General features: G+C 25.5%; 2 protein-coding genes across 4 annotated transcripts in view; both read right to left on the bottom strand.

Annotated features, from left to right (window-relative positions):
• LOC127285478 (mucin-4-like) overlaps positions 1 to 18,303 on the bottom strand; it is a 41,423-nt gene extending 23,120 nt beyond the window's left edge. For both annotated transcript variants that reach the window (XM_051311515.1, XM_051311518.1), the window contains exon 1: positions 17,581 to 18,303. The gene's annotated coding sequence lies outside the window, so the exon portion shown is untranslated. The remainder of the gene's footprint in view (positions 1 to 17,580) is intronic.
• A 725-nt stretch (positions 18,304 to 19,028) lies between these two features.
• On the bottom strand, positions 19,029 to 26,349 carry LOC127285477 (transketolase-like protein 2). 2 transcript variants are annotated; one of them, XM_051311513.1, is made up of 8 exons: positions 26,104 to 26,349; positions 22,122 to 22,267; positions 21,821 to 22,010; positions 21,299 to 21,533; positions 20,989 to 21,132; positions 20,656 to 20,829; positions 20,300 to 20,515; positions 19,029 to 20,202 (listed from the first exon to the last, which is right to left on the bottom strand). In XM_051311513.1, exons 1-8 carry the CDS (start codon positions 26,208 to 26,210, stop codon positions 19,531 to 19,533), a joined length of 1,884 nt encoding a protein of 627 aa, XP_051167470.1. In that variant the 5' UTR covers positions 26,211 to 26,349; the 3' UTR covers positions 19,029 to 19,530. The 2 variants fall into 2 exon arrangements, with proteins under 2 accessions (XP_051167470.1, XP_051167471.1); XM_051311514.1 differs by lacking the exon at positions 26,104 to 26,349 and adding an exon at positions 23,986 to 24,151.
• Positions 26,350 to 26,770: the final 421 nt, after the last annotated feature.

Genomic DNA, 26,770 nt, shown 5'->3' with positions numbered 1-26,770 from the left:
TTTTATCTAATTGAAATTTAGAGAGTATTTTCATTAACCGAAGAAATATTTAATTTGTATTATTTAATTGAGACAAATAAAATTTACTTGTATCAAATAAAAAATATATTTATCTTAAAGCCCAATAACTTTTTATATTTGTTTCAAAATACAAAAAAATTTTATTTGGTTTAAAAAAAATTTTATTTTTTACAAATTAAATTTTATTTTAACGTAAACAAACAATTTTATTTAACACAAATAAAATTTTTATTTAAATCAAATGAAATTTTAATTTAAAGTAAATAAAATTTATTTGAAACAAATAGAAACATTTATTTAGCTCTGATATAAAAAATATAATTATTATTTTCCCTAAATGAATAAATTAATTAATTTTCAATTAATCCAATATATTTAAATAAATAATTTATATAATAAATCCTAATTTTTTTCAAATTTGAAATAAACCCCATTTGATGTAAAATTAGCAAAATAAAATGTTTTATAAGAATTTTTTAAAATAAATTTTCCCCATCATGATTTTCATTTACAATTTGCATTATATAGCGGGGGAGAGAGAGAGAGAGAGGAAGGAAGATATGGAGAAATTAAATTATTTCTGCACTAATGTGTGGATTCTCACGTAAGCTAGTTTAGATATATATATATATATATATATATATATATATATATATATATATATATATAATACTCTCTTTCTCTCTTGAATGCAGTTTGTAGAGAAACGCGCGTGAGTCGTACATTATATTGGACAGGCGGTACGTTGTTGAGTTAGAGGGATATATAGTGGAAAATGAAGGGATGGAGGGGTAGTTTCTTGTATTAATCTTTCTCAGCTTGATGCGAGATGATTTTACCCCCGTATAGAACGACGCGCGAGTTTCCTGCAATATCCAGAATTACATCTATGGCTTTATCAAAGCGTAAACTCGATAAGCACACACAAGACAACAAAGAACTGAGAATTGTTTCTCAAATCTTTATCTCTGTCTTTCATATAAATTTCTTTCCTCTCTCTTTCTCTCTCTTTACCTCAGCATTCATCCCTCAAATCCACAAGAGGTTATTCCATTTATGACTTTACTTTCACGAAGCAGCAATCAAAAATGTATTACTATTAATAATAATAATAATAATAATAATAATAATAATAATAATAATAATAATAATAATAAAAATAATAATTATTATTATTTTTAAATGACTGAAATTTCAATTTACCGAATCTAATATTATTGATTTTTATATGGGAAATTCATCCGCCTCCTTCATAAAAATTAGAAAAAAATAAGTTGACTTTTAGCATTTAGTACCGCTGTAACTTTTTGCCCTTTTTTTTTTCTTTTTTTTTTTGATCTCTAAAAACTCTTCCCTTTTCTTTGGTATATGAAAACGTTGATGCAGGGAATGTTCGTTTCGTTTCACAAGGGTGTACCAAGGGTCTTTAATCCCATAACAGCCGTACAATGGGGCACAAGCGGTGTATGTGTGTGTGTGAGTGAATGTAGCAATTTCAAATTAGGATCTCTCATATACTGACATCGATGTTGTCCACCATTATATTATATATTTTCCCTTAATACCAACGCGTATCGCATTGCTGCATAAAGTATAAACTATCTCTCTCTCTCTCTCTCTCTCTCTCTCTCTCTCTCTCTCTCTCTCTCTCTCTCTCTTTCTCTCGGCATATCACACGTGGGAAATATTCATCTCGGAAAGCCCTTTAAAACCATTCCAAGCTTCGAAATTTCGAAGCAAGCTTTCCAGCTTCTCTCTTTTTTCCATTTTCTCTTTCTCTCGTTTATTCGCGCAACGAAATGAGAAAATAGTTGTTCAATTTTAAAAACTTTTCTTCTTAAACTTCAGAAAATGAATTGCGAAATGTTTCTTTTTATTTATAAAAAAAAGTTTCGCAAAAAAAAAAATGTTTGAATTTAATTTTTGTAAAAAAAAAAAAACATTAAATAAAATTTTTTATTTTTCTATAATAAATTATATTTGGTTCAAGGAAATATTTATTTAATAATATTAATGAAGTATTTGAATAAAATAATCTTTTTTTTTCACACAATATTGAAAAATTTAATTTATTTCTCTCTCGCACCTACGCAATATGTATAAAAAAAACTGATGACAAAGGAAATAACTTCTTTTGTACTTATACGTTTAGTGATTAGAAATATGATTTCTAAGCAAAATGAGAATAGTGTTTAGTCTGTAAAACGCATATATATATATATATATATATATATATATACATATATGCCACAATGGAGATTATTCATAACCAAGATACGATCTGATAAACTGACACTGTTGCATGTTTTTCAAATGAACTATATATATATATGAAAAAGAATATATTTTCAACCTGCTAATTTTGTAATTAGAAAATAAATTAAAAATCCAATTTTCTATTTATGTTCCACTATATGTATATATATATATATATATTTATGTATAGAATAGGATTTATAAATTTAAATCGGACCTATCAAATATATGAACCTGTCAAAAGAGAGAATATCGAACCAAGGTCGATCTGGATCTTGAAAAGGTATAAAAATTCAGAGTAACGGTCATTTGTTGAAAAAGCCTTTCGTGTGGCACGCGACAAAAATTTATGTATTATTGACAATGTTCCTTTTCAAGGAGATGCAAAAATTCAAAATTATATACAAAATAGTTAAAAATATAAATATTTATAAAAAAAAACATTAATTTAATAATGCAATTCTATTATTTATTAATTCACGCTATTATTTATTGTATACACTGAAAAAATTTACTTGATTCAATTAATCATTTATCTTATTATCAAATAAATATGTTTCTCAACTAAATAAGTTTTGAGTCAATAAAAATTTTTTTTCTGTTTCAAATACAGAAATTATTGGTTAAAATACAGTTTATTTAATTGACTCAAAAATTATTTAGTCAAGGGAAATATTTATTTGATATCAGTCAAGTAATGAGTTATTTGAATCAAAAAAAAAAATTTTTTTTTCAGTGTATAAAATTAAAGAAAATTTTTTTTAAATATAAAAATTGAATAAAATAAAATAATAATTTCAAATATGAAAGAAAGTTTATAATAAACATAAATAATTCTTAATAAGAATTATTAAATTCAGTTAGGTCAACAATTTGCATTTAACCCTAAAATACCCTGTTTATATATATATAATAGTTCATCCGACACTTGGTCTAAAGTTTATTTTCTTCTAGCTGATCGTATAACAAGATTTTAAAAGCTTTTACTAAACGAATTATTTAACAGTATTTTCTTTGTATTTACTTAATCCTCTTTCTATGTTAACTTTTTAAGAATAGTTTAAAATTATTCGTTTACAATTAACAAAAAAAAAAATTAATTTATAAAAACATCTTTTATAAAAAAAGCGACCAAAAAAAAAAATTTCACCTCAGAATTTAAGAATTAAAAATACATTACTATTATTTATAACCAAACGAAATGTCTGTACTTTCAATATAAAGCAATTTTATCGATAAATTAATTAAGGATTAATTTGTCATATATTATTTTGATTGAATGATTCCATATATACAGAAAATCAAATTAGTATTGAAATTATACTCAATTATATATATATATATATATAATATTTGAAATCTGAACGTAATTAATTAGTATATAAATATTGTAATATCGAATATAGTGAGTTTTTTTTAATATCAATTAGTTAATATTTCATTCCGGAAACACTGTTTGGAAAGTAATTTTTTTTTATATAAATAAACTTCTGTAATTTACTTTTTTAAAAGTTAGAAACTGCAATTCAAGATAAAAAAAATAGGTATTATAAAACCGAAAACAAAAATATTTTAATCGAATTTTTCCAAATATAACATATTTATATAAATGGAAATATGTGATGTTAATGGTAAATCTAAATGCTTTCATTTTTTTGGTATGAGGGTTAAAAATTTGGAGCACACGACGGAAATTACCCGAGTCCACGTTAAGTGCCGTCGACGTCATCCCCTTTAAAAAAAACTACGTCGCAAGCAAAGAGGAAGGACAGACCCTCGTTAAATATCACACTAAAAGACGATTTCATCGCGTGAATTTAGACGACAAAATGAAAAAAAAAATAATTTCCTTTATACTTAAATATAAATTTAATCAAAGTTTTTATTTTGTTTAATTAAAAATTCCCTATTATTTTCCAAAGAATTCCTTTTTTTTCAAAAAAATATTCGAAAGAAAAAAAATAATAATATGAAATAAACAATTTATTAAAATTGCAATTTAAATTAATTTGTAATTTCATCACAAAAAAAAAAGTTTCGACATTTTTTTAAAATGCAATTTTAATTAAGAATTATTTTAAAAAAGAAAAAATACGATTGAAATATTCTACTTTATAAATTACTGCCTGTTCTATAAAAAGCGAGAATATTATTAAAATGAAGGGTTTGAAGGGTATTTCTAATTAGAGACCTTCTGTTATTTAATGGTAAAAGGTAATGCTCGTTGATTTAAAATTAATATTATAATTAATATTATATTTATATTAATATTAATTAATTTAGATTAAAATTTTTTTTCTACAACTTTATAATATGATTAATTTTTTTAGACTAATTAGGAGAAAAAAAATTCAATATTAGTTTTAATTAAAATTTTTTTTTGAATTATATATTTTTATTTATATTTATTTTATATAAAATGTAATATTTAGATTAAAAATTTTACTCCAGGGGAAAATCTCTTTATAATTAATTCTCCTCCTTTTAATGAAACTAATTATTATTTTAATAAATAACATAAAAATTATAATATCCACAAAGGCATTTATTGTTTCAATTTTTAATAATTATTTTTTCATCGTAAAATTTTATTTTCTTTTTTTGCTTTAAATAATAAATAAATCAATCTTTCTGGAAGGAAATATAATTTTTTTTTTTAATAAATTAAAAGTCTTCTAATACTGACAAGGTATTATAGTTTCAAAAATGGGACAAATTATATCCGGAAGGTGAAAAATAATTTAAAAAAAAAAAAATTCGAAAAAATTCCAATTTCGTCTTTACGCGAGTTAATTCGCGTATGTGCAGTAAACTGTAATCATACTGTATGTTAAGCATTCGTAATCAAAGGGTGGTAATATTTGAAGGCAGCCTGGGGCATCAGAATCGCAGGAATTGGCTCCGCTGCTGCTTCTCATAACAAACCACTAACTCAGGGACACAAACATAAATTTCTAATGCAGTTAACGTGTGCATTACCACGAAATAGTTGTGTACTCCTTTATGAATATAAATGCTTCAAATATTTAAATCAACATTATTTAACTTTTGTCCTTATATTATACAGAAATTCGTTTAAAAAAAAAAAAATAAAATTTCAGTTAAATAAAAAAAAAAATTATTTAAGAAAAATATTTATAAAAACAAAAATTAAATAACGAAAATCGATAAGCCTATATATATATATATACTAAAAAATCGTTCAATTTTTTCCAGAAAAGAAAATAGAACTTGAGCTGATCCACTTTTAGTCAACCAATTTATATTTTCGTTTTCTTTTTCCACTGTCGAGAACATGGATTATTGGGATTTTCAATATATAAATGGAACCTATCGAAAATATACGATTTTATTATATATATTTTTCTTTAAACCTTAAAGCATTATTATCCCATAAAAATAATTAATTAGAATTTTTTTAGAAATAATTATTTTTTCGCTGAATTTTCATTTTTCAAATTGGAATTTGATTGAATTTCTTTTTATACGAATTAGCATATTTCACAGAATTTCCTATACCAATTTTCATTTTTTTGAATTAGCATTTGACAGAGTTACTTTTTATACGAATTTTCAATATTTATAAAAAAATTTTTTAGTTACCAAATTTTTATTTAAAAAAATTTTAATTTAGCAGAAATTCTCATTCGCAATCGAATTTTATAATTTTTAAATGAAAGAAATTCCAATTGACTGAATTTAAATTTGTCCGAATTTTTATAAGATATGCCGAATTATCATTTGTCCAAAAAAACAATCACGATTTTCTTGATAATTTCTAATTGGTCAATTTTAAAAATTTTTTGCCCCGAAATCGATTATTTGTTCGGCCATTTGTAATTTCGGACAAATAAAAATTCGGCGTTTTCAAAATTATATCTATATATTAAAAATTCGTAAAAAGAAAAATATTCGATGAATTGGAATTATATAATTCTATTATAAATTAAAATTCACTTAAATTAAAATTCTTTTATATAAAAAGTAATGTAAAGAAACTCTAAAGAAAATAATTGTAAAATAAAAATTCTACCAAACAAAAATTGGGTAGCTAAAATTTTTTTTTAAAAAATTCGTATATAAAAATAGAAATTCTGTTAAATTTTAATTCAAAAATTGAAAAAATTCGTTTAAAATAATTATTTTTAATAAAATAGTTTAAAATTAATTAATGATTTTTATGTGAAATTCCTTATAAAATATTTTTTTTAAAAAAATGTCAATACAGCAATAAAAAATAATTAAATCATTCAATATTTCAAATATTTAAAACCCGAAAAATACATTTTTCACGTCATAGATGAAATCTTAAATATTCGATTTTTTTTTTTAAATTTCCTGATTCCATTTTCGTGAAAATGTTATATAATGTCAAAGGTTAGAATCTCTGCGAACTGATTCTGATATATGAATAACGCAAAATACAAACTGTTAAACGGGAACCTATATTTATGGAAGATATTTAGAGGAATAAAATTTTATAAAAGTGAGTCATAAAAAAAAAAATTAAAATGCAGCATATATATATATAAACCCTTTAAAACCCTTTATCCAATGGGGCGAACTATAATATAAACTTCGACATCACTGGAATCCTATACTGTACGTGCTACCAACGCCAACTAAACGCTCGATTGTGTCGTTCGAAGCGTAAAATGAACTCGACAGCATACACTTAAAATCATAATGCAATAAAGTATATGTACATACATAGAACTCAATATAATATCTCATTTTAGAAACAGTGAATAATCACTTCTTTATTGTTTTAATGAATTTTATATAATTATTTTTTTACTGAAAGTAGTTTGACTTCAATCAAAACTATAAGAAAATTAACACAGAAAATAATAAGCGTTGCAGCTTATTTTAATGTCTTTTAATTTTCAGTGAAATTAAAATTGAATTAAAAAAATTAATATTAAAATTTGTAATTTCACTTTAAAGTAATTAAAAATATTAAAAGAAGATAAATAATTTTTTGTATTCTCCAAAATATCAATAATTTGAAATTGTTATTAATATTGTTCGTAAAAAATATAAATTTTTAGGGTTTTTTTTTTTTTTTTTTTAATATGTAGGTCGCCTGTTACAAGTCCGAGTGTGAGAGAAAGATGAGTGAAGCTACTGCAAAAAAAACTTTGATTCACAGCAGACGTGCCGAGTTTACTATTCACGACACGTCACATGTTTAAGAACCTTTTCTTTTATGCATCTTCACTGCTTACAAATCGGAATATAGCGTAAGGAATCACTTCGCACGCGTGTGTAGATTTATAATCATATTACTGCGACTAATCTATTTTTTTTTTTGCCCCCTAATTGTCAACCAATTCATTTTTGTTAAAATATAATACCACAAAAAGAGCCTCACAGTATAATTTAAAATAGAAAAAGTTTTACGGATTTCAATTTACTAAAAAAAAAAAAAAAATTATTTGATAAGGAGGAGTAATTTTTTCTATTTTTGGAGCAGAAGTTGCGGACTATTTAGATTTTACTTTGTATATAGTAAAAGTTACTTTATAATTTTTTTCCTGTGTATACCACTAATTAAGGACTAAATTTGAAACCATGGAACAATTATTTATCTTTTTGAGATACTAGCTCGTTTATTAAAGCTATATATACAATGGGGGAAAAAAAATAACATTATTGGAAAGCAAAGAATATTGAAGAAATAATAACTACCAAAATATATATATTGAATGCGCAACTATTCGTAGAGGTTTTGGAATGATGACGTTGCTAATGATAGGCATTAATGCTTTATTATAAAGGTGGCCAGAACTCCAGGTGTTTATATCAACCAATAAAGAAGGCAGAGAGAATTAAAATTTTCGTAACAAAAAAAAAATAAAATACGTATAAAAAAATGTCTTTTTTTTTCTCAAATTTCGAAACAAATTAAAACCACTATAATGAAACTATACTAAAACTATTAAAACTACTAAAACCACTAATATTTTACTGTATAATTTCAACATTATTTCAAATTCTCTAATTTCCAACGCAATAAACAACGATACATGTGTTCTAAAGTTAAAATTTATATTCCTCTAAATCATATGTGAGAAAACGTGTGTGCGAGAGCGTGCATTAAAACAAGTATGCAAGACTAAAGTCTGGAGGAGAGTCAATTTCCGTAATCCCTTTCTTTATAGACGATTTGGTCAAACGAATAATGTTTGAACTAGTTTCCGCCTATATATATAGGAAAAGTCTTTGGAAGTATTCTTGAATTCAATACTTGCATAACAATTCATATTTGCTTATATATATATATATACTAAGAGTAACAATTTTCAATATCGATTGGAAATTATTGGTTGTCGGTATACGCGATTCTAAGAAAATAGAAAATACATTTCAATTGAACTCTTTATCCGCAACTTTTTACGATCATTTTTTTTTTTATTTGCGGAAGTAGAGATTTATTATTATTATTAATCCTCAAAAACATTTTTAATCTGTAAATAAAATTTAAATTAAGAAAATATTGTATATGTAAAAATCTCTTATTTTTCTCGACTTTTTTTTTATCATAAAAACGTGACAGTTGTACTTATATGAATCATAGTTATATGGGAATATAAATTTTCTTTATTCATGAATTTTTGTATTATCAAATTATTGTTTTTTTTTTTCTTTTTTTTTTTTAATGAGAATCTTGTGGCTTTTGTAATAACAAGAAGAAGAAAAAGAAAAAAAAACTTGTTACGTAAAAATGAATTTAATTCTTGGAAAAAAAACAAATAAAAATATACTTAATTTATTCCTGTGGCTGTACGTTTGACTCATTTATTTTATAATTCAAGAAAATATTGAACACTTTAAGGTTATGTTTTGTATTGTAAAATAAATTTCAGCGCTCGGGGATAAAATTGATAATTTTATTAAAATTTAATTCTATTCAATAATTTTAATTTCTTTAATATATATTAAATTAAAACCTAATAAGCCTTTTTATTATAAAATTAATATATTAATTTTTTAAATATATATATATATATATATATATATTTTTTCAAGTAATATTATTTTTGTTTTATAAATTGTATGACGTGAATTCATCTGGTTCATTGATAATATTGCGATTGTAAATCCCGATTGATATATAATGGTAATAATAGCGTGCACATTTAACCGTTTTCTCCTCGTTATATTTTGAATAATAAAATAATCACTTTATCACTGAAATTATAACAATTGAACTGAATTTTTTATTCGAAATTGAATTAAATAAAAAAAATATTAATTATAAAAAGAAAGTAGCAAAATAAATAAAATAAATTCAAAAATACAAAAATTGTACAAAACAGTACAAATATACAAAAATAATAAAAAATATTTGGGATAAATTGTTTTTGTATATTAATTTATTTTATTATTTTTGTTTAATGTATTTTTTTATTTTTTCATTGCTATAGTATAATTATTAAAAAAAATTTATAGACCAAAAAACAAATTTCGTTCATTTAAACGTTCAGAAACTTTATAGAAACAAAAATTCTATATTAAAATAAATATCAACGCTTTTTTTTTTTTTTTTTTTTTTTTTTTGAAGTAATAGAAGAAAACGGTTGAATGTGTATATAGTAGAATTACATGGGACAACTTCTGTGAAGTTTTGGGGAATGTATCCCACAAGGGGTTTTATGTGTCCATCCCACTCGCCTAGAATATTCCTCTTGCTATTCTGCTTGTCCAAAACCCTCCACCCCCTTTTCAACTCAACTGGAAACACATGGCGTCATTGCATTTGGCATCAGAACATATGCACTATATCCCTTCTACATATACAGGAAAGATATATATATATATATATGTCCTGTGTGTATGTGTAAGCGTCACGCTACTATATACCTATACAACTATAGGAAAAATATAACCATCAGTGAAAATCAAAAATATCATATTTGATCACAAAAGTAGGGTGTGCATGGATATATAGTTCGCGCTTAAAATTGAGCTGGGGCGAAACTATCATTACCATATTCAAATTTTCATACGTTTCATCATTAGCTCATTCTCTATTATGTGTCACGTTTTTCTCAATTACCGACAATATTTACTTTTAATTCTCAAAATGAAATCAAATTTTTTTTTTTTTTTTTGCTATAAGGTATTTTAAAACTACTTATTGATAAAATAACTTTATCTGAAACCAAATTGAAAATTAGATTAATTTTTCAATTATTTTAGACTAAATAGTACAAAAACGCAGTTTTCCCATTTTTGAAATAAAAAGTATTTCAGTGTAACAATTTTTTTTTTTCTAAATAGAAAACTTTTAGAATTTCCGATTTGAAATTATGAAAAAATAATTGGAATAACTACCGCATTTATCCATTTCCCGAGCAGCTGAAATTCATCAGATAATTTAGGAAATAACTACATTAAAACACTCCATCAACGTACATAGCCAGTTAATCAGAATTCCGATCCAAATGATATAATAGAAGTTTATACGAATGACATTCGTGCAGTTGAAATTGAAAAAATAATATCTATAATTTTTATATTAGAAAAAAAAAATAACCTAAAACTAGGCAAATGAGAAAAATAATTTCATAAAATTGCATAAATTTAACATTTCCAAATAACAAAACTATATATATTAAACATTTCAATTTATATTTTAGAATTAAATTTTCTATTTACTGAACCATTTTCCAATCAGATTGAAAATTGCATTAGAAATCGTGCGGACCAAACCAAAATACTACATTGCACCCTCCCGATCAAATACAGTAGTCTATAAAAAGCTAAACACAGAGGGGTTGTTGGTCAGAGGACTATATAGGAGAACCGTTAAAATAACTATATTTGTGCTTATTATATAACACTCGATGGTTCACACAAATGTTTAGTGAATCGATTTCCATATATTCAATTATTCCGCCTTTTTTTATAAAAGAAGGCGAACAATTCAAATTATTTAAAAAAAAAAATAAAGTCATAGATAAGGAGCCAATGGTTGAAAAAAAACGTATAAACTGCAAACTGCATTCCTGTAATAGGATCAACGAGCGAGAGAGAGAGAGCTACACTTTCATTACTTTACCCCTTGTGTAATCATGTATTGTTACTGAAAATTCACCAGCCAACGCTTTCTTGACACAATTTGCTCGACTCTGAGATTAGATCTTTCTTGCTACTGCACACCCTTGAGCATCTTTCGTTTCAACTCCCTAACACACACATTAAAACTCGAGATGCAATTGAAAAGCTTTACACTACCGACACAATTCAAAAACAATTCTCTTTTTTCTCCTACTCCTAAAAACAGAGAGCCATTCAATTGTTTATTAACAAAGGACATTTAACAATCAAACCCGAAATAAAACTCCTTATTTTAAGATTAACTCTAATTTTATTCTACAAGAAAATTTAAATACCCTGAAAAACTTTTCATTTCAAAAATTACATACTGAAAATTAGATTAATTTTTGGTATTATTTGGTTAGAAACAAAACTAAATAGTATAAAAAAAAAATGTTTACCATTTTGAAATAATATTAATTTTTAAAATAGTCTTTCATTGTACAAATACATGTCCCTAAAGTTCTAGTTCAAGAGTTTTTTTTTTTTTTTTTTTTTTGTTTCTCTGTAAGTTTGGATTTTAGTACAAAAATAGTGCAAAATTTAGTCGAAATGAACTTAGCACTATTATTTTTCAAGCTAATAATTTAGAAACGCAAAACAAATAATTTCAAATCTTCTTAATGAAGCAAACAATAATGCTCCACATTTTTCGATTTTGTTAAATGTCAAGAATAATTGAGAATTCGTTAGAGTGAAAAATAGAAGAAAAGGAGTTAAAATGGGTATTTCTTGTATATAATAAATGAAATTTCTCGGATAAATTAAATTTGCATGAAACATTTGCATACTTCAATAATTGTCAGCGCAAATACCGAAATTCATATATATTCTCAATTGATATGCAATTGGGATCGATCAATACAAGATTCGACAGACTGGTATACAGTAGAGACAATAACTCTCTATATACAATGTGCAAGTTATTGCCTCATAAATATATATATATATTATATATACAAAACTTCTTTTGCAACAAATTCATTATAGAACCAAGAAAATAAATTTTAAATACTATATATTATAATTTTTTTTTTCTATTTTAACGCCTGGATTTTAACTGTATGGAAAGAAGAATGGAAAAATACAATTATCTCACTCCATCACGATCTCTGATTTCATTTCAAGAAATAATATCCGTAGGACATTGTATACTTTTATAATTCTATATACATATCAAACTTCTTATCACTAGAAAATGTTTAACCAAACTTCTGGGAAGTATAAACAAAATTTTCTATCTTGAAATGAACAACAATAGATGAACCAATAGAAATGGAAATACATTACACAGAAAGTTCATTTGTGCTAATCAAACTGTGCGTGAAATAACCTGGAGAGTTTGAGTTAAATTGTTAATTGCACACGTACTTCGAATTATATGCAGATGAAATTATATATACTGATGAAATTCCCACTAGCATTCACCAAACTCAGATATTTGTACATAACTCTAAACATGCAGAACTAAATGTAATTTCCAGTATATTTACTGTAATAACAAATAAGAAGAACAAAACATTTTGCCATATATTTTATTATTATTTATCCGATAATAAACCAATGGAGCAAATATTCATTTCTCAATGCACTATAATTACTAATTAGTCTCCGCTATCAAAAATTCTTCATATCTGCAATCTTCTATCGATTAGAATAATTTATGTAAATATTTCAAAATGCAAACTGTTTCTGTATATACTATTTAGTCGTATATGAAACGTAGTTTACGATTGATGAAAATTAGTATGGACTATATTAATTTTTGGTATTATTTAATTAGAAAGACTAAATACAGAGAAGATGAGAAATTTGTGAACCGCAAAGTGTTATTTTTAATACTGATCTGAACTTTTTTTTATTAGGTACAAGTTCACCTTGTATAGATATATATATTGTTTCAATAAAGTGCAGTACAAACTACATTGTACATGCATGAATATATTTGAGCATAAAAGCGTCTACTGCTAAACCTATGGAATCCAAAGAACGTTCGACAAAGGCTTGCTGTACTAGCGCAAGTCGCTGCATAAGGCATAAAGGACTACAGAAATATATATATATATACATGTACATGTTACTTGAAAATACATGACAGATGAAGTGTGTATAAGCGAAACCAACTTTGCACAGTTTCTACATTATTTTACAATATGCAAGTTCACTCGAAACACAGTTTTTTTCTCTTTTTTTTTGCCAATTCATCAAAATCATATATCCACAAAGAAAATTACGAAATCAATTCTAAAAATCTTACAAAATAACCTTTGTTTCTGATGAAGAAACTTTGACCTATTTTCAAATTATAAATTCCTAATCCAATTTTCATTTATTAAATCTACAAAAATTATTTTATATGCCTATAAACATTCAAATCTGCACGTAATAATTTTTTAACTTAAACTTCCTGTATAAATAAAAAAATTCTAAAAAATTCACGAATATTAATTTCATATAAAATTCGGCCTTACAAAATTCTATCAACTGAAAACTTACAAAACCTCTGAAAAAAAAATTCAATTTTCCAGAGGGCTTTCTATAAATTACGTAACAGCTTTTACGTGTGGAGAGGAGTTTCCACGAAAATGTTACAATCTGTTGCATGGGAAAGGGTTTATGGAGGAGGGAGACCAACACTATTACATAATTTTATCCTAAAATGAAACTCTAAATTAATTATTATAATTTATCAAAAATTCATTATTAATATTAAAAAATTCATAATTCAGGTAAAAAAAAAATATAATTTCCCTAATAGAAAAATATTTATTAAATGTGAATTTATTGATAACAAATTTTCTCCTTTCTATAAAATTTTTTTTTTATTAACTCGTATAAAAAATCAAAAGATAATAATTTAACAAGAAAATGCTTTTTATATTTTTGAATAATCTAAATAAACAACTATTTTGAATAATAAAAGTCAGTGAAATAAAAAAAAAATATATATTTCCTGCATTATAACTTCCAGGGGCATAAATTGAAATTAATTTAGGTGGTTTTTGATGTGCTTGAAATGAAAGTAGTAAAATTTATCAAACAATCAAATACTGCAGTTGGGAGTTTTGATGATGGAAGGGTTGAAATTTTACCTAAAAGGGGGTTGAAGAAACGAGACCATGGAAAATTGCGCAAGCGCTAAGCTATTCGTGCTTGCTTGTAACTGCCGGTGATTTGACACAATGTACATTCACGAGTGTAAAAGGTTCGCGGTAGGTTCTACTCTCTCTCTCTCTCTCTCTCTGATGCCAGTGAAAATATTCTCAAGGAAAGAAAAAAAAAATATTGACTTTCTATTTTTACTTTATCTCTCTCAACACTTTATTTTAAAAAAAAGTCTTTTCCAATATTTTTCGACTCTACTCAATTAGCAGATTTTTAATTTTCCCAATCAGTGCTATAAAAAAATATGCAACTTTCAATTTTTGCTGAGTGATGTTTTTCCACACAAGAAATATAAAGAAAATGACAATAAAATAAAAAATTTCTTCTTATCTTTTATATTTATCATTTCTTTAAATTTATAAAATTTCTAATGTGATCTTGTTTTTATATATTTTTCATTGTGAAAAATTATTTTTAGTAATCAAAAGGAATTCCAATTTAGTGCTAAAAAAAAAGATTTTATCGAAATTTTTTTTTTTTAGATTCATTTTTATTTTTATCGTATGAATGAATTTTTTACTAAAGTTTTCCAGCATACAAAATAATAACGCTATAAATAAAGAAATCAGAAATTAAAAAAAAAAATGTTCAAAAACTTAAACGTAAGTTTTCTCTTTCGCTCATTCACCCTACCGAGTTTTAGAGATGCTTGAAAATCTGGAAAGAGTATATATATATATGTTCGTGATGCGAGTTTCGATGAAACTTGATTAATCGAAGATTCGATGAAGAAACTTTGCGAGAAAAAAAATGTCATGAAATTATTCTGTTTTACTGTTTATTTTTTTCAGAAACAAATTCTATAATCACTATTCTGACTCAATTACGTATTATGTAACATATTTTTTTTTTTTTTTGATTAAATTAAATAAATTTAACCCATACCCTTTATATTTCATTTTCACATCTGCTTCCTCGAATTACTGAATTAAATTATAAAATCAGAAACTCAACGTTGACTATGTTTTCTATTTGATACTATAATTGAATTAATTTTTTAATTTAATATATTGAATTTTCTTAAATTAATTTAGTGACTAAAAGTAAAAAGATTAATTCAAAATCAATTATTTAAAAAAAAACACCTATTCCTAATCTAATACAAAATATATTGAATTAAGAATTATTTTTAGAATAAACACAGAATAATTATATTTATAATTTAAGATTCAATTTTAAATATTTATTATGCTCAATATAAGAATACTATAATTTTCATTTAATTTTCTAAATATGTAATCACCTTTAATAAATTACATCAATTAATTTATTATTCTCATTTAATAAATTAATAAATTTTATTTAAATATTAAAAATTTCTCATTTATTTGCACGTTGAAAACTTCAAGTACAGACATTTCCATAAAAAAAATTAATTATAATATCAATCTTTAGATTAAAGTGTGCGTATACACTTAAGACGCTTCGTTGCAAAATTGTAATAAATTAACTATTTTAATTAATTTTAAGTTCCATAAAGAAAACCAATATATTTAAAAGCAACGAATAAATAATGAAAAAAAAGGGGATTTTAAATATTATAAAGAAAATTTATAATTAAAATCTATTTTTTAATTCATGTTTAAAAAACAAAAATTCTAAACTTAAATATAAAATATCTCGATAAAAGTTATTTAATATATAATTATAAAACTTTTAAACGTGGAAAAATTAAATATTTTTCTTTTCATTTGTATAATATGTAGTTTAAAAATGTTGACGTAAAGCAACATTTTGTTCAAATTAACGTTTAGAACTTCGTAATGAAAAGACTTTTTAAAAGTTTTCATTTTGAATTCATTATATACTTTTAATAATTCCATGCAGCTCCTTAGAATTTATGGGTTTATCTAAGCTTTCATCTTATTTTCTTTCAAAGTAATGAACGATGGAGGCCATTATTGTTTTAAAAAGATTGTTTAAAAAAAATAACCAACCCTCAATTTAAAAATAAATACCACTCTCGTAAGTGATAATAATCAAATTTCATAAATAAGCATCATCCTAACAATTCTTAGTTTGCACATTAAAAAAAAAAAAAAAAAAAAAAAAAAGAAACCAACTTCAGGTATGTTTAAAAACAAGATTTTTACACAAGAATTATTGTAATCATTCATCTGTTTTACGTCAACACTGTGTATTATGAGTGAATTGTTGGAGTGAAAAAAAAAAAAAAAAAAAAAAGTGGTTTTGTTAATACTAGTCTTAGATTTGCGATAAAGTATATTGCACACGAGATAAAATCCCACAACATTTTCCGATAAATTTCATCTGTCACTATCCTCTATAACGATCATTTCTTTTGTAAATTTCTCTTAATAATAAAAGCCATTACAAAAATTAAAATCGATTTTTATTGAGAAAAAAAACTATGAAACAAAAAAAAAAAAAAAATTTTCCCAATACCCAATCTCTTTAAAAACTGAAAATTCACAATTTATAGAGAAAAGACAAATTTTAAGAAAAGCTGAATATATTTTAAAATTTGTTTCACAAATAACTTTTACGACCACTATAAAAATTTATCAATCTAAATTTTAATCTTCTTAACTTTAAACTTGATAAAAATATCCGTTTCTTTTTTTTAAAGTTTCTTATTTTTATTCAAGAAGCCAAACTTCCGGACACTTATTAAGAATTTCAAGTTTCTTTAAAAAAAAAACCCTCACATCTTTATATCAAATCCTATTTCCTGAAACACGAGAAAAAAAAAGAAATTCCCCTCTATATAATCTATTCACGAAAATGGAAAATTTCTTGGGAAACAAAAGAAATCAAGTCCATTTACGAAAATTAAAGGAAGTCAAGGTGAAAGGGGTCCAAACTGTCAAAATCGAGAGAGAGAAGTGAAAGAAGATTGAAGCGGTACGTCAAATCAGACATGCACGAGAAAAGAGAGATGAGAACGGAAGGACAGACGGACAAGTGGCCCGACGGAGAAATACGCACGAAATGTGACAGCTATGTCCACGGGGGGGATGAAATTTTTTATATAAATAATAATTGAGAGAAAAATTAGTTTATTTTACTTACCAGATCGGTAGCATAGGGTCCAGAACGGGTGATAAACAGGTATTCCGATTTCGAAGTTGTAAACCGGGGTCGGGAACGGCTGGCAGGGACATCAGGCAAAACAACGCCGTGGTAACTCGACCTGGTCGAGATTCCCCGTTCGTTCCTTGAAGATGATGAGCAACAAACTTCATCCGCAGGATGTGAGAAAAAATCCACTCAATATGATGAATAGCAGTCTCCACCTTGGCCGAATATCTCGCGATGACGGCGGGGGATCCGTCGTCGTGTGTTTAATATGGCCGTCAATCGTTTCTGCCGAGTCTCAAGTCGCACGTTTAAATTATTGCACTGATGACGTTTTTATTTTCAGGTGAACGCATTTATTATCACAATATCCGGCGCTAGCGAACCCTTGACATGGTTGTTTTTTCTTAATAATTCTTATTTTGTACACTGTTCTTCACTTGTCGTTTATAAAATAGAGACCACCACGTTCCATTGACAAGAAACGAATTTGGAGTGATTCAAAATTTTTCCAACGAATTTAAAACACGCTTTCACACAACACTCACGATTTGAATTATTCTCAAGATTTGTTCGTTGCTTGTTAATGAGCAGGTCACACCTTCCAATTTTCTTGTTTTCACGCAGAAACGTGAGACGCGGTTTCGTTGCGGACGACGTCAACATTACCAAGCTGCGAGGCGGCCATCTTGAGAACACACACATGCAACAAACGTGAAGAGATATATGTATATATATATGTGTGTGGGAAGAGCTGTTATGATTGTGTTAGTGTTGAGTACGTGACGAGGACGTTTCTCGTGGCGCTGCTGTCGCACTAATGTAACATTTTCCAAAATTACCCCTATTTTTTTAAAATAAAATTTCTAATAATAAAATGAAAAAATGCTTTTTATAAATATTATCCTCTTAAACTATTTAATTGATATTTTAATGATTTTTAATCTTTTTTTAAAAGCGGATCAAATTGTATATTTTAATTGCTACAATTTTTTAATTTAAATTATATAAAATAAAGATTTTCTATAAATATTAACTTTAAAAAAACAATAATATTTTTTCAGTAAAAATATCCACTTTTAAATTATTCACAAAAAAAATATTTAAAAATTAATAATATTTATAATTGTAAATAATAAGGAATTCAAAGTATGTTAACAATTTTTGTAAAATTTTACCTGTGAATTTAAAATACCTATAAAAATTAAATTAATAATACTTTTAAAAAAAAAATTAATTATATTTATATTTATTTATAAATTTCTAATTGGAAAAAATAAATAATTTTCAATTAACTGTCTATTTCAATACTAATTTCCAGTATTAATTTCTGACAGAGAATTTCATAGAAAAATTGTAATATTGAAACGAATAAAAATATAATATCTATAAATCTTAATTAATATTCGTTGACTGCAAAAAGTTTAGGAAGAGAAAAAGACTTTGATTTCTGAAAATAAGTCTATTCGCTTTCAGTGGCTTCATAAAAAACTATATCAATATTATAATAAATGCAAAAACACTCAATTGAATCAACATTCAAGTACCATACATCTCTACAAACCTTTTAGAAAAATATATTTGAAATTTACAACTTTACCCGACAATCGAGATTAAAATTTAATTATTAGTAGAAATAAAAAAAATGTTTTTTCTCGTAAAACTTTCATAAATGTTTGATCAAGTGTAAGATACTGATTATTTATAATATTATCCATATGATATTATTATATAATATATAGCTCTAATATATTGAAATTTTCCAGTGAAATATATATTTAAAAAAAAGTAATTTCTAACCTTCGTGAAAAAAATTCATAGGCACGTATAAAAGGTAAAAAGTCTTTGATCACACATCTTCTTTCGTCGATTTTTCTTTTTGTGCTATTATTTTGCGCCTTTTTTTTAGAAGCCACGTTTCATTTCGCAAAAGACAAAAAAAGTTTAGGCTTTACGTATTTCTTGAACGGCAGCAACAATGTTGCGTGCACTAATGCCATATGCGTCCAATAAAACAGTTGGTGGTCCCGAACGTGGAACTTCCGGTACGGCAAGTTTCTTGACAATCACATTTTTCGTCATTGCAACAGCTGATAGTACAGCCTCTCCCAATCCACCTTCGGGATAATGATCCTCGACAGTGACAATTCTACCACCGACTTCTTTTGCATTTGCCAAAATTGCAGCCTGATCAATTGGTTTAATAGTGAATGGATCCATAACACGAACATGAATACCAGATTTAGCCAATTCCTCGGCAGCTGCAATAGCCTCGTGAAGTGTAACACCAGCTCCAATAACAAGAACCTCATCTTTTGGTGATGATTTGACAATTTTACTTTTTCCAATTGCAAAATTCTCATCGTTCTTATAGAGGACGGCAGTATTTGGACGTGATGTACGAATGAAACAAACGCCTTTTGTATTTGCTGCCAATTCAACCGCTCGTTCCGTTGAAACAGCATCACTTGGATAGAAGACAGTTGAACCAGGTACTGTTCGGAACATTGCAATATCCTCCAAACCCATTTGTGAAGGACCATCTTCACCAATTGATACACCGCAATGGGAACCAACAAAATTTACATTTGTCTGCGAGATTGCACCCATTCTTATCTGTTGGATAAATTCATTTTGTTGACTTTCCGATTTTTAATTTTTAAATTTGAAAATTCAAAAACAGTAGTTAATTATTTAATTTCAAATTTATTACCTGATCGAATGCTCGAGTGAAAAATGTGGCAAATGTAGAAACAAAAGCAACAGTTCGATCGCGGCAAGTTGCTCCCATTGCAACTCCAACTAAATTTTGTTCGGCGATATAACCTTCAATATATCTCTTTGGATCGACGGTTTTGATTTTTTCAGAAAATGTTGAATTTTTAGTATCACCGTCTACGGCAATAACTCGTGAATTGTTCTTGGCAATCTGAAATTTATTTTAATTAGGAAAATCTTTTTAAACTATTTTCAGTTTTTCACGATGGTTAAAAAATTTCCCAAATTTACACGGACTTTTTTGGTATTTTAAATATATAATATTTATAAAACGATTTGCAAGAAAATTACCTTTGCAATAGCTGTTCCATAGGCAGCGCGTGTAGCAATAGCTTCACCAAGTTTATAACTTGGTGGTGTATCTAATTTAATATTACTAATGTCAATTTTTGGTGCATCCTCCACTAAAGGTTTTTGAGGATGAAGTTCAAGTGGTCCTTGATTTTTAATAAGTGTAGTCAAGTGCTGAAAAAATAAGATACATTGAAATATCGCCAATATTGAAAATCACGTAAAATTTAATTCAAATTTAAAAAAAAAACTTGTTAACAAAGAAAGAAGTACGCAAAGTTTTTTTTTTAAAAGAAGGAAACTAATGGAATAAAATCTAATAAAAATTCTTACCTCAATTACTTCATTAGCTTTGGCACCAAGAGGTTTGCCGTGCCAATTGTCCAAATCCTCGATATTTGGGAAATTCTTTCCCTTGAAAGTCTTGGCCAAAACGGCAGTGGGACGTTCTTTTGTGCTTTGTGCTTCGTGGAAAGCCTGATAAATAAAAAAAAGGTGAATAAAACTAATGGATTAAATTCTCTATTATTTGTTTGGATAATTTTTTAATAAAACTAATTCTATATTGTTCTGAATTTAAATAAAATTTTCAATTCTTCTTGATTAGAAGGTGAATTATAAAGTAAATTTTCAATATTCATACCTTCGTGAGTTCATCAACGTCGTGTCCATCAACAACCAAAGTATTAAAACCAAATGATTCGAGGCGTTTGCGATAAACTTCCATGTCATGTTGAATACTTGTAGCCTCACTCTGTCCAAGACGATTAATGTCAAAAATAACACACAAATTATCTAGTTTATAATGAGAAGCGAAATGCAAAGCCTCCCAAATTGAACCCTCAGCCGATTCACCGTCTCCAACTAAACAGTAAACCCTGAAAACACATTTAAAAATTTTTGATTACTATTAAGGTAATTTTAAATTATTATTATTCCTCTCTTTTTGTAAATTTTCATCTTGTTATTTTATTTATTATTTAATTTATATTCCTTAAATTATTAAGTTGCTTTTCTTATCATTGTTTTTTCTCAAAAGAACATTATTTTCTTTTCAAAAAAAAAAAATAAAATAAATATGAGAAATATATTTACATCCTTAATTTGAAACGCTTTTTTTGGTATCTGAGTGTAAAAACAAATTAAATAATTTAACATTAATTACCGGTAACTGGCTTTATCGTAATTTTTGCCAACATAGGCCATTCCTGCCGCTACAGAGAGGCCCTGTCCCAATGAGCCTGTTCCTACATCAACAAAGTTCAATCTAGGAGTTGGATGACCTTCAAGGTCACTGTCAAATTTCCTTAAATTTTGCAAATCGGAAATCTGGAAGAGGCCTGCCTCTGCCCATGCTGAAAACAAACAATTTCTCATTAATAAAATTTAATTATATATACTTATTTCTATTTTATTTTAAATTATTCTACTTTTGTTTATATATGTATATATTTAAAATATTTTACCTGCGTAAAGAATAGGAGCTGCATGCCCCTTGCTGAGAACAAATCTGTCACTGCTCGGATCTTTTGGTGCAGAAACTTTATAGCGCATTGTATGGAAGAAAAGAACGGACATTATTTCTGCCATGGACGAGCATGATGTTGGATGTCTAAAAGAAAAGAAATTCATTAATTTTTTTATAATACAATTTTAAAGAAGTAAAATATTAAATAATTTTAAATAATAAAAGAATAAAAAATAGTTTTCAAGACTTGAAAAAATGATCTTGAATACAAAGTACATATTAATACATATCACAATTAAACAAATGAAGCAAATTTTTAATCATTATCTGATATATGTATCAAATGTAGGGAAGATGTTGTTTTACAAAACATTATCACTTTGATGAATAAAATTGTCTCAATTATTAAAAAATCTTTCATTTATAAAATATTATTCACTGTATTTTTATTCAGTGATAAACAAAATTTTTAAATATTTTTTCAATATATCAGAATTTATCAATATTCCAACTGAAAAAATTTTATTTTTAACTACAAGAAATAAATCAATGTTAAATGGAACAAATTTAGAAAACTATTAAGAAAATCCGATTGTGGAAAAGAAAATATTTAAGTGAAGAAAATAAGTTTTGAGGTGAAATATTTTCACTAAAAACTAATGAAAGGCTAATTGTATATAATTTAAAAATAATTATGCTAATCAACATTTTAAAATTTGGTGTATGAAGAAATTATTAATTTTTACACAAAATTTTAACTGTATTTCTATAATTAAAAAAAAAATTGACCTCCTGAATGAATGGAGTAAAAGTTGAGCTAATATAATCATTTCATTATCATACGATTAAAATTACGTAAGCACGATTGTTGATTGTATATTTTCTCCTAACATAACGTCAATTAATAACAATAAATTTGTTATCAAATCAAATTCCAATATTTTAAATTTAAAAAAATACATTCAATATTATAATTACACTTATTAACTTTGTACATTTCACACATTAATTTTTTAATGTTAATTACACAATTAATTAATTACTATCAACTAATTGTCCTAATTTCATCCAATTTTTTCATTCATAAATAATAATTTTTAAATTATATAACTTTAAAAGTTTGAAGAAACTTTGAAAGAATTATTATAGAAGGACAACACAATAATTGAAGGTCACTCTTGAATGGGAATTTATAACGGTTAAGTTAATTTTGTATAATTAGCGAATAAAAATAAAATCTAAACTTAGAAAAATATAAAAATTTCTAGTAAAAATTTAATTAAAAAAAAATTTTTTTCTCTTTTTAAATTAACGGAAATAAGAGGTCAAATGACGAATGAAGCATATAACAGTTTCACAAGCGTAACTATCAAAAGTTTTGACAATTTGCAAAAATTTCTTAACTTGTTATCATTTTGCCTCGTAAAGGTCACGTTAATTCAATACATTGTTCATTCTAGAAAACAGTTGAAGAATTATTATCGTCAAAGACTATGAATTTTTTTTTTTTTCTTCAAACGACACTGATATATAAATAGAATTTTCTGATAAGTAGATGGAAATTTTTCTAATTCATAATTTTTCCCAATAATTATCTAAAGATTTACATTAAAATTCTTAAAAGAAAATTTAAATTTTATTTACAACAAAATTTCCCACGTAATTTGAGAAAATATTCAAATACAAAAAAAGGAATTTTAAGAAATACAAACATTTATAGAAAAGACAAATTTTCAAAATTTGAATTTATTAAAAATATATTTAAACGGTTAATGATTGAAAGATAATCGATAATTAAATTGAATTAATTAATAAAAAATTGAACGATTTTTAACGTTTATAATAAAAATAAAATTTCATACCCGCTTTTTGAAGCTTCAGTGGCATTAATACTAAGTATTCTAAGCCTGTTGGCTTCATCGCGCAATTTTTGCAAATTTTTAGTCGAACTCATGACTATATAATTTTAATCAATCCGAACAAGTTGAAGATTCAATATAAACTGCCGGTTGATTGTCCATGAAGTACGCGGTACTCAGGAGTTGGTCACTCCCACTTTCAAGTAAAATCATTCAACATAGTCTACTGCCACCTATTACAAGTACCAACAATCTAACAAAATCAATAATTTTTTGAAAAATTTTCAACAAAAATCGTCTTTAATTATCATTATATTATTTCAATATAATTTAACAATATCAATTTATTTAATTTTTCAAAATCATTTCATTTTCACAATTACTATTTAAATTTTGTCAAATTAAAGCTAGCTAAAAAAATGATATAAACTTGGAAAATTAATTACAAGTGAAAAAAATTAATAATAAATTAAATTTAAAGGGGGAAATGATAAAAAATTATATTTTCTAAAATTAAAGAGACATCTAGATGATCAATGAAATAGCTTATTTCTCTTGTCGATATTTTCTAGACAAAATTTCCATACCCTGGTTGGCTATGCGCGTTGAATTCTTACGATTATTGACAGAAACGCGTGTATTGAACGAATAATACACCTCGCAGGATTTAGAAAGGCATTGCATACCATGTCAAGAGTAATAAAACAACTTAACAAAAATTTCATAGAAAAATTTTAAAGAAAAAAGCTTAATTTAAAAAAAATATTACTAATAATTTTTTATTTTAATATAAAAAACTAATTCTAATAATTTACTAAAATGAAAAATATTTTTATTACAAAAATAATAAACCCTATTGTGAAATTGAAAATAAGTATTAAAAAAAAAAATGAAATAATTTTCTTTTTTAATTAAAAAATTGAAAATATTGTTAACTTTTTTTAAACATATATTCAAATTGAAATAAAATTAATCTTTATTTCACATTGACAACAAATTATATATAATCAGAAATCGTGATTTTCTTTTTTCTATTATTCCTTATATTCATGTTATATAAGAAAACTGATTAAATTTATCTCTAACAATAAGCGTTCAAAAACCACGTGGCGAGAAAAAAAAAGAAATGATTCTCTTCTTTCTTTTAATTAATATAAATTCTACAATTAAGTATATTGAAAGAGATTATGTATATTACAATAAAATTCAATAAATGCTAATTATTTACCCGAAAAGAGATTGATTAAATAAATTTTAAATTCAAATCGTTTAAATTACAATATTTAAAATTTTTCTTAATTGTTTTTAAATTTATATTTCATTACTTTCTATTCTGCTACTTAATTTTATAACCGTAGTCTATGTAAGTTAATTCCTTGTGTTATACGATAGCAGTATTATTATCTCATTTTGTTCTTTTTACAGAGGTAAAATTACTCTTCACAGTCTTCACCTTTTTAGAACGGTCACACGCATAAAATCCGAGTCGACGCATAAACGATCCAAACTTTCCTTGAACCGCGTGTCACGTTCATTCAACAAAACTATAATGTTTTGTCGTATAAACAAGTTTAATATATTTTTCTAATGCATAAACTGGAGTTTTCTTTTATATACTTATCAATAATAACTTTGTTTATAAAAAATTTACAATTTCAGTGTGCCGCTACATTCACAATAATCTTTAAGATTACCATTTATTAATTATCTCCAACACAAAATTTATCAATAAATAATAAATTTTTATAAATTAATAAACTATTCTATTTCACGAGAAATTATTTTTTTCTTCTAACCGCGAAAAACCGCGACCTTGAGTCATTAAGACGCGCTTAAAAATGTTCTATTTTCAACTCTCTTGTGTCTATAATTCAAAAATAGTATTTCAAACAAAGTAAATCCTTTTTTTAAAAAAAACAACAGAAATTAGACCATTTTTTCAAGCCCAATTATCCATATCCAAGGACAATGGAAAATTTTCACTTTTTATCATGACTTAACCTATATTTTGTCATGCAATTTTTGATAGAAAGCAATTTTTCCATTTAAAGAATGAAATACATAATGTTTATTATTGTAATGAATTCTTTTTCAAAAAATAAAAAAATGATAAAAACTTACCCCGATTTACTGGCTTGCGTGGCTTGAATAGAATGGATTCTCAGCTTGTTTGCAATGTCCTTCAATTCTTGAACAGTTTTGGACTCTGGTTTATGATAATGTGGCATTTTGAATTTACTTTTGCGAATTTCAAATCTGAAACAACTTGTTTTATTTATAATTATTTAAAAAAAAAGGTAAAAATAAGAAGCACACCGGCAAACGATCACGCAACAAGTTGATATCACGTATCGCACAATAGGAATGGAATAAATTTACACGCGGTAAGGCAAAATCAAAACCTTATGGCGCGTTTGCATTAAATATTTCAATAATGGCCACTGCCGCTCTGTGATTGGTGCATTTCGAAGTAAACGTGGCGCCAAATTTTAATTTTAATTTCTACAATAGGTTCAATGTCAGCCATGATTCTGCAATCGTCCAATAAAAATGAAGAATTTAAATAAATTTTTAAATTCGCGCGTGCGTTCTAAAATTTAAAAAAATAAAAAGATCTAAAACAATTAAAAACTTTAATATTTGGATATAAAAAATTATTGTCAAAATTTTCAATTCAAATAATGTTTTTATTTCGACATTCGAATCAGGCGTAAAATGACAGAATTCTATTTCTAAATTATACAGGAATCATTCTCCTTAATAAAAGCATGCGTCTTAAATGCGCCAA

The sequence above is a fragment of the Leptopilina boulardi genome, unplaced genomic scaffold, assembly GCF_019393585.1.
Source record: "Leptopilina boulardi isolate dan_hultmark-lab unplaced genomic scaffold, ZJU_Lbou_2.1 LbouV2_333, whole genome shotgun sequence".
Taxonomy (NCBI): domain Eukaryota; kingdom Metazoa; phylum Arthropoda; class Insecta; order Hymenoptera; family Figitidae; genus Leptopilina; species Leptopilina boulardi.
This window is presented reverse-complemented; position numbering and strand designations above follow the sequence as displayed.

Excerpts from the sequence above, each read along its gene's own strand:
- LOC127285477 (XM_051311513.1), bottom strand. The coding sequence starts at position 26,210 with ATGCCACATTATCATAAACCAGAGTCCAAAACTGTTCAAGAATTGAAG. Across the intron at positions 22,268-26,103 it reads ACGCAAGCCAGTAAATCGGG|ACATCCAACATCATGCTCGT; the intron begins GTAAGTTTTTAT and ends CTTTTCTTTTAG. Across the intron at positions 22,011-22,121 it reads AGCTCCTATTCTTTACGCAG|CATGGGCAGAGGCAGGCCTC; the intron begins GTAAAATATTTT and ends GTTTGTTTTCAG.